At 45.2% G+C, this 14,939-nt stretch overlaps 1 protein-coding gene across 5 annotated transcripts in view; it reads left to right on the forward strand.

Annotated features, from left to right (window-relative positions):
* The first annotated feature begins 2,501 nt into the window (after nucleotides 1-2,501).
* ALG9 (ALG9 alpha-1,2-mannosyltransferase) overlaps nucleotides 2,502-14,939 on the forward strand; it is a 297,401-nt gene continuing 284,963 nt past the window's right edge. For 4 of the 5 annotated variants that reach the window (XM_077456931.1, XM_077456932.1, XM_077456928.1 and 1 more), the window contains exons 1-3: nucleotides 2,558-2,695; nucleotides 6,393-6,531; nucleotides 8,910-9,044. In XM_077456931.1, the coding sequence (XP_077313057.1) occupies nucleotides 2,586-2,695; nucleotides 6,393-6,531; nucleotides 8,910-9,044 (384 nt within the window). In that variant the 5' untranslated portion in view covers nucleotides 2,558-2,585. Of the gene's footprint in view, nucleotides 2,696-6,392; nucleotides 6,532-8,909; nucleotides 9,045-14,939 lie in introns of all 5 variants that reach the window. The other variant, XM_077456930.1, reaches the window with a different exon arrangement.

Here is a 14,939-nt window from a genome sequence, read left to right on the forward strand (position 1 = left end):
ATTTATAAAGAAAGATTATTTGTTTGCAAAATTTTATAACAGATTTTTTTTTTAACCACTTCCTCCGGAAGATTTACCCCCCTTCATGACCAGGCTATTTTTTGCGATATGGCACTGCATTAATTTAAAGTGGAAGTCCATGCTAAAACTAAAATCCCTGCATCTAAAGCCACCAGCAATTCTACCACTAACCTCTCAGGCCCTGTAAAGAAATAAAATAAGTATACATAACTTTTCTGCAGGCGATCTGACCCTATATCCAGTGGCGGAAGCTCTGCAGAGGGCATGTCTGACAACGGCTGTGAAATTAATGGGATATGACGTCACCCATAGACTTACTATGGGGATTCCGTTGTTGGCTGTGTCCTCTGCACACGCCTACACAGCGAAGCCGTGGCTGACAGCTCAATGTGGGATTGGGTCGGATCGCCTGCAGAAAAGGTAAAAATACTGTTTTTTTTTTCTTTACAGGGCTAGAGAGGTTAGTGTTAAGCCCCATACACACTATCAGATTTTCTGCTGATTTTTCCTTCAGATTTACCAAAACCATGTAGTGCAAGGGCCTGCCTGATTGCATACAAATTGAAACTCCTAAGGTTTGACCTCATATTATATGGTTTTGGTAAATCTGAAGGAGAAACTCAGCAGAAAAACTGATAGTATGTACGGGGCTTTACAATGCTGGTGTCTATAGAAGCAGGGATTTTAGTTTTAGCAGGGACTTCAACTTTAAATGACAATTGTTCAGTCCTGCAATGCTGTACCCAAATAAAATTGATGTATTTTTTTCCCCCACAAGTAGAGCTTTGCTTTGGTGGTATTTGATTACCTCTATTCTTTACTTTTTGCTATTATACATAGCCAATAAAAAAAAATTAAAATAACAAAAAATCAAATTTCTTCATCAGATGACACTGGCAGGGGAGGAGTTAACATCAGAGGTGATCAAAGGGTTAAATGTGTGCCTAGCCAGTGTTTTATGTGTACTATGGGAGGTGCTCTCACTAGGGGAAGACATGGATCCGTGTTCCTGCTTAGCAGGAACAGGATCCATGCCATCTCTACTGACAGTCCGCTGTTCTGTCTCTGTACCGAAGTATCGGTGGGTGCCGGTGGACATTGAGCCTGGGTTCACACATATGCAAACACAGACATTGCATGTGATTTGCACCTGCATTGCTGCACCAATCACATGCGATGTCTGTGCAATGCAAGTTCACCCATATCATTTTTATGCCTGAACTCGCATTGGATTCTTACAAAATGTGCAAGGATTCTTTTTTTACCGCACTGAAATCGGATCCAATTCCTGTCCGAATCCACAGTTCGCACTGCGATCTGTGAACCGATCTGGGGGTGTCATTAACATTGTATTGACACCCACAGTGGTTCGCAGAGGGCAGTGTGAAATGTTTGCGGGAGAGATGCCATGTGGGAACCCGCACTCGAATTGAGCTGGTTCCCACATCGCTATACTGTGAACCTAGGCTGAGTAATTTTCACCCGCTGAACGAAAGAGCTGGATCGTGTGTGTGTGTGTGTGTGTATATATATATATATATATATATATATATATATATATATATATATATATATATATATATATATAAAAATCCGGTGCAGAGGAGCAATAAAATTGCTATAGGGCAGAACTTAAAGAGGAGGTTCACCCCCCCCCCCCAGCGAAAAATTTTAAGTCAGCAGCTACACATACTGTAGCTGCTGACTTTTAATATTAGGACACTTAACTTACCTTAGGACACTTACCCAGTCGATGTTTCCATTGGCTCTCGAGTGATGCCGCCGCTATTCATAGTAAGAGAACCCGGCATTGAAACCCAGTTCCCTACTGTGCATGCACAAAGTGTGCTGCACTTCCTGAATGTCCTGATGGCGGGGGAAGGAGGCCGAACTTACGAGTGATCGCGCCGCAGGGTGATGTCCCAGAAGTGGGCACAGGTACCTGCTCTTTCCTGAAAGGCGCCAAATGTGGCGCCATATGGGGGAGGGGGGTGTCAGATCATTGGAGCTTCTACTTTTGGGTGGAATTCCACTTTAAGTGGTTAATTTTGATTTTCTATTTGTTTATATAGCAAAAATAAAAAAAGCCCAGTGGTGATCAAATACTACCAATAGAAAGCTCTATTTGTGTGAAAAAAATTACCTAAATTTCATTCGTGTACAGTTTTACACGACCACGTAACTGCCAGTTAAAGTAGCATAGTACTAAATAGCAAAAAAAAGCCCTGGTTTTGAAGAGGGTAAAACCTTCCGGTGCTCAAGTGGTTAAAAACCTAATTCCATTAATACAGGACATTTTTGTATAGATGAGGCACTTTTTTCTTTTTTTTCCCCATGGAGTGAAACTATAACAATTATTGCTTTCATCCTCTATATTTTAGTAATAACCTAATAAAATCAGCTCTGACTTCTGTCTCAAAGCTGATCAGCACTTTAACTTTCACACGTCAGAGAAAACCCCAGCACAACGCGCACGCGCTGTTCTGCCAGAAGGAAACATGGCGGCCAGCTGCTTTTCAAGGAGTCCTGTCACCCGGAAGTGAGTTCTATTGCCCACGACAGTAATGGCGTCCAAGGGGGCTCGGCAGCGGAGCAAAGGAGCCGGTGGTGGTGAAAGGGAGGATAATAGCGGAAAGCAAAGAGAAGAAAGCCGGGTGTCCGAGCACCGAGCCGAGTGAGGGCAGCTCTTTGTATGACACGCATGCTTGCTTTGGGAATGGCGGTTCTCTGCTTCCCTGCCCCTAGAATACAAGTAGAGATGGAGTGCACATGTCTGTGTACAGTGATGGGGCACCTCATATACATGAATGGGGGAGGGGGAGTAGCAGATGATGGGGGTTATCACATTTATAATGGAAATGGTTTGGAATGAGATTTATTTTTTTAATACTGACACTGGAAACACTACAACTCTCATCCTCTACTATTCTAGTTCCAGCCTTCTATTCATTTGTGTCAGTAGCCTGGACTTTGCTTGGAATTTTAGATATAGAAGGGTTCAAATCCTTGCCAGCTTATTTTTTCCGATGTGTCTTGCTGGGGAGATTTTTCTTCACTTCCTGTCTTTGAGACACAACAGGAAGTAGATAGAAATTGTCTCTTTGTAGACAGTAGTCACCAAAACAGTTGTCCCTATTGGAAGATTTCCCCTTAACACCACCTGCTGCCATGACAACCCAAGTGGCCTTTATGCACATGGCCATATGATGTAAACTTCAGGTGTATTTCCCCGATCAGGAGCCACAGATGCTGCATACAGTCGCCCATGGAAATCGGGTACAAGATGCGGCTGTATGCAGAGGATACACCAGTACCTGTGTGAATGTGCGCCTGAGCAGAGACGTACAACCTTGGACGCAGACAGCGTGTATGCACGTGTGGTTATGTCACTACCGCTGTATAACACATCTTTTAATTGATTTCTATGAGCGGCCCTACACAGCAGCTGTAGCTAATGGTGGGGAAATGCACCCAAATTTTATGCCATGCATCCATGTGCATGGGGTCTAAGGGTACATGGCCATAATGAATTTAAAAATCATCAACACAGGATCCTGTGTACAAGACACATAAAATGGTCCATTAAAGTGGTTCTAAATCCCCGCCCCACCATACTTCCCTGTAAGGATGAGCTCAGGTGTGTTTGCATACTCCACATGCAGAGCCCACCAGAAAGTTGGCGCTGCACTAATCACAGGCAGTGAGACATTCCCCTGATGCGCGACTACAGAGATCGCGCAATGTTTCACTGCCTGTGATTAGTGCAGTGCTGCGCCGACTTCCTGGCGGGCTCTGCAAGTGGAGTATGCAAACACGCCTGAGCTCATCCTTACTTACCTGAGCCTGATCCAGCGATGTGCACTAGAGCAGTGGCTCTCAATTCTGTCTCCCTCCTTGCTGGGCATATCATTGGCAGCAGGAGTCATTGGCTCCTGCTTCTGTCAATCAAATGCTGTGCATAGGGGGGCAGGGCCGATCCACCCGCTCTGTCTCAATAGATGCAGACAGGGCAGCTCGGGAGCAAGCACACACAGGTGCCCCAGTGGAAAGCAGCTTTCCATGGGGGCACTTGCCGAAAAGGAGGAGCCTGGAGCATCAGCGGGGAACCCCAGAAGAAGGTCGAGGCTGCTCTGTGAAAAACCATTGCATAGAGCAGGTAACTATAGGCATGTTTGTTATTTTAATTAAAAAATACCTGAAGCAAAGTGATACTGAAGTCTTGTTTTTAAATAAAAAAAATAAAATAATAAACATGTTATACCAACTTGCTCTGTGCAGTGTTTTTTTCACAGAGCAGCCCAGATCCTCCTCCTATGGTGTCCTTCGCCAGCTCTCTTGGTCCCCTCCCTCCTGGGGAGTGCCCCCACAGCAAGCAGCTATGGGGGCACCCAAGCCAAGCCACAGTTCTGTGTGTCCATTCGGACACACAGCCGTGGTTTGGCCCCATCCCCTCTTTCTCCTGATTGGCTAACTGACCTTGACAGCAGCAGGAGCCAATGGCGCTGCTGCCAATCATGAGGGAGAGTCCTGGACAGCTGAGGCACTTGTACACATCGCTGGACAGAGAGGGGGCTCAGATAAGTACTAGGGGAGCTGCTGCACACAGGTTTTTTATCTTAATGCAAAATAAAAAAACCTTCTGCCTTTACAACCACTTTAAGTTCTTGTATTTACACTCGTATAGCCACATAAACGCCTGTACATCATTTAGGGGCTCATTCACACGAGCATACATATTTGTAAGACTATATAAATGTTTCTGTTTGCCATAATAAATAATTGCCTCAGTCTTTGATTTTTACTGGTTTTAGTTATAACTTAAAGTTGTTGTAAACCAAATACATGAAATATCAACCTTCCCTAGTGTGTACTTGTCTCAGTCCAGAGCACCAAGTGTCATTTCTATCTGCTGCTTCCTTCCTCTACTATCAGCATGAGTCGCTTCCAACAAGTTTTCCTCACACCAAAAGAAAAAAAGGTGACATGGGAGGGACCTACAGCTGATTGACAGCCTCAGTTCTGTTCCTGTGTGCTATGTGAAGGGGGGTGTATCCCTTACTTCCAATCAGCTCTCAGAGTTCTCCTCACTGAGCTCTTCAGTGAGTAATTTCAGCTCTCCGCCCCCTTTATTCTGATAGTTCAAACAAGTTTTATAAATTCTGCTCTTTGAACAGATGAAGAGAAGATTACCAGATAAACAGGTACAACTTGTGTAAGAGGATTTGTTTCATCTGTGTATCTCCGGTCACGTCACTGGATATATGTAAGGGTTTACAACCACATTAGGTAATGACTAGCTCTTGAAAGTAGAAGTCAAGGAAAAAATAGATGGAGGAAGAGCTGCTTTACTCAGTAAAAATGTAAACTGTAAATTAAGGCAATAAGTCCACAAAGCAGCATGCGCCTCGTTGGACTTAACCCATAGTAATCAGCACATTTTACAAAGTAGCTGAATTCCTGGACTTCAGGTTTAAATACACGTCTTTGTTATTATTTCCCTCAATTGTGTATATATGGTTTCCAAACACATTATGTTTTTAAAAAGTAAAATACTTGTATGTAATTTATTTGCTTTAGCTATACATTTGTGTTATGAATTTACAACAGAAATAACCACTGGGTTAAAGCAGAGGTCCAACCAAAAATTAAAAATTAAAAGGCGAGCTACCCGAGCCACCACCATCAAATCATTCCCTGCATCTATTACCTTTTGTACCACCAACCCCTCCCTTTAGAATGTAAGCTCTACAAGCAGGGCCCCCCTGTCCCTTCTGTAAAGCGCTGCGTAAACTGTTGGCGCTATATAAATCATGAATAATAATAATAGAACACTTACCTGTCCTGGAGTCCAGCGATGTCGGCACCGAAACTGATGTTTCCATCAGCTATCGGGTGCTGTCGTCACCATTGCAGGTAAGGGAACCCGGCAGTGTAGCCTTACGGCTTCATGCCAGGGACCCAGCTGCCCATCCACGAGGCCCCACACCTTTCTCCTACTGGCCTGGCAATAGGGGGAGGAGGAGGAGGGAGCCCCTGCGGTGACGTCATGGGCCTCAGCACAGACTTTGGGAAGTGGGTATCCTGTCCCCCCTCCCCCCTGAAAGGTGCCAATTGTGGCAACGGGGGGGGGGGGGGGGAGACGAATGAGTGGAAGTAATAACATTTGCCATGTGCAAAGTACTAAACTTCCTTTCTTGCCCTGATAGTTTTGAGTTGTTTTAGTTTAATGTCTCAAACCCGTACATAGCCTTTAGATTTGCTCTTGTTAAAATGCTATTGTAAGAACCTACTACTTAATTTTTTTCTGAAAATGAAGCAAGGTATAATTTACAATTGGGTCAATAAACATTTTTTATTTTTTTATTTTTTAGGTCTACGTGTAGCAAAGCGGGCCAGGTGTGGGCACCAGAAGGAGCTACTGCATTTAAATGCCTAATATCTGCTAGGTTTTGTGCAGCTCTTCTCAGCAATATCTCAGACTGCGATGAAACCTTCAATTACTGGGAGCCGGTGAGTATAGAAAATGCAATGCTACAAGGTTGGGCTACCTCTATCGCATTGTTTTTTATAGCTGATTTCTATATAGAAGTTTAAGGGTACCTTCACACTGGGGTGGCGGGTCTCTTAGTTTTAGCGGCGCTTTTCATCTGCTAGTGCAACGCTTTTAACCTTCGCTAGCAGCAGAAAGAGTTGTTAATAGCGCCTGTGTTGCGGCGCTTCTGTATCGCTGTTCAGGTGCTTCGGAAGCTCTGCCAAATCATTCCAATGGATAGGGGCGGTTTAGGAGTGCTGTATACAGCGCTCCCACACAGCCCCAAAGAGGCTGCTTGCAGGACTTTTCCCGTCCCACATGCGCACCACCCCAGTGGGAAAGCACTCAGGCTCACCCTGGGGAGGCATGAGAGGCAGTTTTCAGGTGCTATTTTTAGTGCTAGACGCCTGAAAACTGCCTCCGTGTGAAAGTACCCTAAGGGAAAATGACGTTTTGGTTTGTTTTTAAACAGTGGGTTCTATAATAGGTGGTGAGCTGAAACTAAAGGTGGCCAGAGACGGATCGAAATTTGACCCGTGTGTTTGTGGCCACTGCAGTTGAACAGAAACCAATCTACCAATCATCTTCTGGTCAACCGCCATGTTGGGGAAAGAAAAAGTTCTGATCTATGTATTCTGACAGCAGGGGAGTCTTCCCGATGTCAGAATAAAATGGCGCAGTGAGGAGGATTCTCCCATCTACACATTCAGTGTGGATGGGAAAATCTGTTCAGTTTTTATTCCTTCAGCCTGAAAACTGAACCATGTATGGCCAGATCCAGTTGGAGTATGCAGATCACAGAGGCTTGCTTGCTCTGCAGCTTGTCTATTCTGAAACAAGGTTAAAGAAACCCTGTCACTATTTAGGCCAAGGTCATTGTGCATCTTAATAGTCCACCCCTCAGCAGGGTAAACTGCCCTATCAACACTTTGTCAATGTAATGGAATGGGACTTTGGACTTTGAGTATATGGTATTATGTGACTTCCCCTAATTGAAACTTTATCCCTAAGCCTAGGTACACATTGATGCGATTTGGCATGCGCTTGACATGTCAAGTCGCATGCCAAATTGGCAGCTATTTCCGGCAATGGCACTGCCCAAATAGGTGCAACGCCCACAAGTAGCTTCTATACTACTTTTGGCAACTTTGGGTGCGATTTCAATAGACATCTATGCAGTAACCAGCACAGATGTTTCTGAAATCGCCCCCGAAGTCGGACTGACATGCGGAATGCTGGAATGAAAGTGCGAGTTCAGCTCAACTCACACAATATTTCAATCCCGCAGCAGTGTGCACCCAGACTTAGGCCTACATGTAGTAAATTGGGCCAAGTGTGGGCACAACTTACTGACACCATTCACCAGGGTTGCAGCAGTCGCAATTGCGACTGGGCCCTGCCGTTCTGCCGCTGTGGGGGGCGGGCCTCAAGACCCAGCATCTCCCCCTGCACCTCTGACTGTTGGTGGGGGGAGGTGGCAATTGCCAGCTCCATTGTGTCCACGGGCCGCGGGATCTCCCTTGTAGTTGTAGTTCTCTCTCCGAATGTATACAGTGGAGAGTGGAGGGGCCTCTGACCCGGGTATGTATTAGCTTTACTCTTCAGTGAATCGCTCTGCTTCTACACTCTTGCCAATACATGCCTGGGTCAGAGGCCCTCCCTCTCCACTGTATACATTCAGAGAGAGAACTACAAGCCCCAGGGAGATCCCGTGGACACAATGGAGCTTCCGATCGCCGCCTCCCACCTCCCCCCAGGTGGGGGGTACAGAGATATGCTGGGGGTTGGAGGGGCACAGACAGAGGAGACCAGCCAGGTACAGGGAACCTCTGGAAGGGGGGAGGGGCAGCTGTCCGGGGACCCTGATGTAAAGGAGGGGCTCTCTGGGGACCCTGATGTAAAGGGGAGGGGCTCTCTGGGGACCCTGATGTAAAGGGAAGGGTCTCTCTGGGGACCCTGATGTAAGGGGGGTCTCTCTGGGGACCCTGATTTAAAGGGGGGTCTCTCTGGGGACCCTGATGTAAGGGGGAACCGCACTCAGATATGTAACAATATTTTTTTACACACACACATTATATTATGCCCGCCCAAGCGTATGACCTTCTTTACTTTGCTGCTATGGGCTCTAGCCCCAGATCTTTTCAACGCCCCTGGTGGGGGGCACCTTATGGTTTCTTACACCTGGGCCCTGAAGATTCCAGTTATGCCTCTGCACCGGGCTAATCTCTGGAACTAGCTATTACTGGTAGAGGCAGGTTGGCAAGGGAATGCGAATGGATACATATACTTGGTGGGGGAGTGAACTATCAGTTTATCTTATTAACTTTGCAATAACTTTTTTTTTTCCCCCATGAAGACTCACTACCTCGTTTATGGCAAAGGATTTCAAACATGGGAATATTCTCCAGCCTATGCCATACGCTCTTATGCTTACCTTTGGTTACACGCATTACCAGCTTGGTTCCATGCAAATATCCTTCAGGCAAACAAGGCAAGTCATGTTTTTTTTTTCAACTATATATACAAATGTTTGACCATTAAGCAGTAGTTGAATGAGACTAAACCCATAGATTTAAGGCTACTTTCACACTGGGGCGGGTGGGGACGTTATCGGTAAAGCACCACTAATTTTAGTGGCGCTTTACCGCTGTAATAGAGGCACTTTTCAGCCACTAGCGGGACGCTAAAGGGTTGAAAGCGTCCCATTTATTCCAGTGGCCGCGGCGGTGTATACAACGCTCCCGCACTTCCCCAAAGATGCTGCTTGTAGGACTTTTTCAAGCACACCACCCCAGTGTGAAAACACTCGTGCTCTCATACTGGGGCTGCAGGTGAGGCGTTTTTCTGGCACTTTACATGTGCTATTTTCTTTATCCTGCACCATGGGACACAGAGCAGCCATAATAACTAACTGAGTTATACGCCACCTACTGGTGAATGGACACCGGTAAATCAAACAAGAAGTCCTCCCCTATATAACCCCTCCTACACAGGAAATACCTCATTTTTGTTTTTTTGCCAGTGTCTGTTAGGTGGATGGTCACTGATGTGACATGTGCTCCTTGGTGCATACTTGGAGGTCTGGATGGTTCTATTAGTAATTAGTGTGCAGTGTTTGTTCTGACCAAGGTGCTTTCCGGCAGGGTGCTATACAGGTCCAGGTGAGTGGACCCCAGATTAAGGGGGACCCAGTCTCTGAAGGTCTTTCATGACAAAGCTCGCCGTGATGGGTGAAGATTGGACTCCTGTTATGTTCAGAGTCCTGCAGCAGAATGGTAAGTCTGCATTTTTGAAAAAAAGAAGCAAAAAAAAAGAAAGGGAAAAAAAAGAGAGATCTGACTGTCTGTTCTCCCAGTGGCCACTAGGGCAGTGTGCTGTTTAATCATGCTGTGTACTTTTTAGTCTTGTGGGATGCTGTTTCTCCTCCAGCCACTAGAGGGCGCAGGCTTGCTCAGTATGGCCTATTTTCAAATAGGCAGGAAGTGAAAGAGCGACCATACTAACAAAGTGTGAGTACTTACTTAGGTTATCTGGGGGAACTGTACAACTGTAAGTCGATACACCACTGAATGGATAGCAGTTCACTTTAAAGTGTTGTTGACTGCTCGGAAGGCAGGTGCAGCGTGTAGTATACATGCTCGAAAACTTGTTGCTTAAATGCATGTTTAAAGATACACGTTTGAAAAAGCATAAGCATGGGTGGCCCCAGACCTGCCTGCCACTCGAGGCCCCTACGAGGCGGCCGTGCCTCCCGGAATACAGCGCCCCCCCCTCCCCCCCCACAGAGGCTGGATCAAAGATGGGCATGGGGCCAACTCCAGTCAAGCAGCTGCATGGTTACTGAAACACACGGTGCCTGAAACGCATGGTTGCTGAAATGCACGGTTGCTAAAGATGCATGTTTTTACATATTTGCATAAATATACAGGTGTTCTTATTTTTCTGGGACTACGTGATGTGTGCTTATTTTCCTGGGACTACGTGCATATGTGCTTGGTTGCCTGGGATTACATGCATATGTGCTTATTTGCCTAGGAGTACATAGACACAGTATGTGCTTATTTGCCTTGAGCTGCATACATAAATGTGTGAATGGCAAGAATATTTGTATACCTGCATGTTTGCATACTTGGGTACCTACATAACGGCAAGCCTGGGTACTTGCATACTTAGGCATTTGTGTAAGGGGTTGCATAGCAGTAAACCAACATTGTTTTAGGCCTGCATCTTTGGAGGACTGTGTATTTGGTTGGCTATGATAGTTGCTACGTTATTTACCGGTTATACCAGTGAAATGGTTCCAGAAAGGAGAAGCAGCCGGGGGAGGCAGGTGCATCACTCTCAGGTTCAATGATTTGGCGGTACACACATCCCCGATGGACAGTGGTGTCAGATGCATATTAGCCACTGTGGGGTTTGGCATTGCAGTATTTTTCCTGATGCAATTGTTTTTCATCAGATGGACTGCAGCCGTATCACCTTGATCATGCCTGAACTCTGTTGATCGAAGCCTAAGCAGGATCAAGCCTGGTTAGTATATGGAGGTGAGGCTGCCCGGGAATACCAGATGCTGCAAGCTTTTCCCCATCTTTTGTGAGGGAGGCATCTGAGGTTGCTGTGTTTTTGAGAGAATCTCGGGCTAGAAGATCTTAGGACAGTCTGTGAGGTGTGTTTTTTTTTTTTTTTTGCTCCATCTTTAGCCAGCAAAAGCTTGGTCGGTAGGTGCGCCTCTTTTGACCTTCAGGTTCTGCCACAGAGTCATCAGTCTTTTTCCTTGCATTTGACTCTTGGAGCAGAAGGTATGGGCTCATTATTAAAACAAAAAAAAAAAACCTCAACCGGTAGCTGTCCCAAAACCAAATGGAGACATAAGGTCTAGCTTAGAGCTTAAGCCGCTGGACATCCTGTTTCAGATAGGCTCTGTCCATTTAGTGTTGACCCCTGCAAGAGGTAGATTTGAGGATCCATAGTCATCAATAACACACATCTTCATGTGCCGCTTTATGCAAATTGCAATGCAAAGTTGTCTTTTTTGCTTTTGTGACTCTGCTCTTTGGGCTGGCCACAGCTCAGAGGGTTCACAAAGACGCCAGTACTGGACTTGCTGAAAACGCAGATGTGCTAATCTCGGTTTACCTCAATCATCTTGGTTTAGGAAGCAGTCTGTTCCAGCTTTTCCTTTTGATACATTTCTGCAGGAAGAAGTTGTATCTAGGTCAAGGCACTTTCCCTACTCCAGGTCTTTGGCAGAGGATCATTCTCTCTGCAACATGAAGTTCCAGGCATTGAATTGCCAGAGGGCTCTGTTCCCAGCGTGTTGCAGAGCTAAGATTGCTGGTTGATGGTTCAATATCTGGAGAAGTTTTACTGACTATGTGAGTCATAATATGGCGCCCAGTTGATACTGAGGCTTGATTTGAGATGTGGGACATTTTATAGATGTGGGTCATGGATCAGCACATCACCTGTGCCCCAGGAAGACGCAAGGTATCGCGAAACATGTAGGGCAGTTATGTGCTGACACCATCACGTTACGTGACCCCATTGCACGGGTGTTTGTGGCTGTTTTTTTATTTTTTCCGGCTTTCTTCTATTTAATATTTATCTTTGTGCATAATTTGTTGTATTGCAGTTTATTCCGCTTGTTCTTTTTTAAGCATTAAAGGCTTTTTTTATCGGTATTTCACAATTGGAGTCCGTCTTTTTCCCTCTTACACTCGTGTCCCTGAGCCCGGGTGCATCTTTTTCAGATTAGTGGATTCACTGGCCGCACTTTTGTGCTTGCTGCTTCTTGCTGAAGCGACTTTTTATCTATCAGCAGAAGACGCCGAACATATGAGGGACTGACGAGCCTATCCACCAGCTGATCTTCACACTGCCCTACACTGTTGGGTCTCCTTATCTACCTTCGGAAGTGGCTGACCAGACTTGAACCATCAGAGATCCATCTGTCCCTGCAGAGGGCTAAATCTGCTTGTGATTGTGACTCTGCTTGCAAGGGAGTCCACTCGCTCTGGTAAGGACCCTCACTTACAGATTTATATCTTCAAAGATCTGAAAGTTGATGGGCATTTGTATTTGCTTTTGAATTGGACAGAAGTGCTTTTTTTTAATCTTTATTATAATGTCTTTTCACCATTGTTTTGCTCACTAAATTATATATGGACACTTTTTTTATTCATTTCAATTGGGGCATTTTAATATTTATACACTGTATCGTTTGACTCTTTTGTAGCGCAGCAATTTATTTTTATTTTACTTTTACCATAGTGATATTTTGATGGTGTTTGCTGCAGCTCGTTATTTTTATTTTTAGTTTAGTTTGCTCTTATCTAGAGCGGTATTTCTCTGTTTTGGATATCTGGAGAAGGGATGGGAAGATAATAACCACTGATCCCAGCTTCTCCAGTTAGTTTGAAGGTGGCTATAGTTCAGTGGACTTGGTCTCCATAGGAGAAAATACTACCCATCAATATCTTGGATTTTTTTTGCCAGTATGCCTTGCTCTGGATGTTGAGGGGTAACCAGTTGTAGGTATAATCCGAAAATGCCTCTGCAGGCATATATGTCAATCATCTGGAGTCTTGTGGCTCAGGATGGTGAACCACATTCTGTCTGAGACAGTACAAGAAGTGCTGTCTCTATCACTACTAATTTTCATCTCAGTTACACTGTTCTTTGTGCTAACAGTTAATGATGCCATTATCACTAGTACATATTCCAGGTATAGTGTCAAGGGGAAAGCTGCAGGTGGATCTACTAGATTCCAAGGTCTACAACAAGTGGGAACAAATTTTGTCTGGGACGAAAGTCCCACCGACAATAGGGGCAGATGCACTGGTAACACCTTATTGACCAGTTCTCCCTTATTTAATGCTTTACCTCTGTTTTGACTTCTCCCACCTCTTTTGCAAAGAACTTGGGAGGTGGTAACACTGATACTAGTGTTAGCCGCATTAGCCCAGGAGGGCTTGGTATGCTGACTTAGCGAGGCTTGCAGGGGGTCGCTCCTTGATCACTCCTAGGCCAGCGGGACCTAATGTTCTTGAGTTCTGTATCTCCACACTGTTGAGCCCCTGGAAGCTGGTTTCAGGGAACCTTGATTACAGGACTTGGAAATAATAATTTCCTGGGGGAAGCCAGGAAGTGGCACCCACAGGAATATGAGTGGAAAATTTTCTATTTGTTCTCCAATCAGTAGGGGAAAGGAGATTGGCCTTAAGTACCATTAAGGGTTCTAGTTCATCCTTATCCATTTTTTCCAGAGGCCATTGTTTATCACTCATTGATTCATACTTCATATAGCTTGTAGCGTAGGTAGTCCCACATGGCAGGCCACTCTTGTGTCCTTGGGACTGGGTTTCGCTTTTGGCTGTCTTTGCAGAGGCCATTGCTTGAACCAATTGTTCCTTATCTCAGTAGATGGCTTCTTTGGTTGCTATCACTTTACTAAGGGGAGTGTCAGAGCTGGTAGCTCTTTCATGCAAAGAGCCATTCTTGGTCTCTCATCATGAGGTGATATTGCTTCCTCATCCATCTCTATTGCTTAGAGTGGTTTCTAGTATTCACTTGAATCAGGACAGGGTCTTGTCTTTTTATTTTTCTCCTAATCCACAGTTGGCAGGAGAGAGATCGCTACCTACTCTAGAGGTAGTTCAGACACTCAGGGTGTACTTGAGATGTCAGCACAGGTCAGGAATCCTGATTTGTGCAGCCAGAAGAGCCCTAGGAAGGGTAGGTGGCATCCAGGTTGAATGTTTAGCAGTAGGTCTGCCAGTTTACCAAGGATGCCCATGGTTTTGAAGGGCAAAATCCAATTTTTTTCTGGGAAGAGATTCACTACCAGGTGTGTGGGAGTATCTTGGGCCATCAGGTGTCAGTGGCCCAGGGGTGCAAGACCGCTGTTTAGTCTTTAGTTTATACATCCACTGGGTTTTTACTAGGTGAACATCAAGAACATGGAAGAGACAGCCTTGTTCTTCAAACAGTAATAGCGGCAGTCTGAAGATATCGGCTCAGATGCGGAAGACTCATGTTCTGTTTGTATTGCCAGAAGATCCCAAGAAGGGACAGGCAGCATCTAAGTCAACTATTTCCCAATGGATTTAACAAGTGATTGTTCAGGCGTATGGTTTAAGGGTTAAGGCCATGCCTTTTTTTCGTAAGGGCACACTCTACCAGAAGTTGATCATCAAGTATCCATGGCTCAGATTTGCAAGGCTGCTACTTGGTCTTCAGTGAATACATTCACTAGGTTTTATCAAGTGAATGTTATGCATACTAGCTCATTATGCCTTTTTTCTTGCAGGGTTTTTTTTTTTGTTTTTTTTTAAGAGGGTTTACGTTTTCTTTAAGATGGCAGCTTTCTTGACACTGCCCTACACTG

The sequence above is a fragment of the Lithobates pipiens genome, unplaced genomic scaffold (assembly GCF_037356315.1).
Source record: "Lithobates pipiens isolate NorthernLeopardFrog02 unplaced genomic scaffold, aLitPip1_a1.2 Scaffold_27, whole genome shotgun sequence".
Taxonomy (NCBI): domain Eukaryota; kingdom Metazoa; phylum Chordata; class Amphibia; order Anura; family Ranidae; genus Lithobates; species Lithobates pipiens.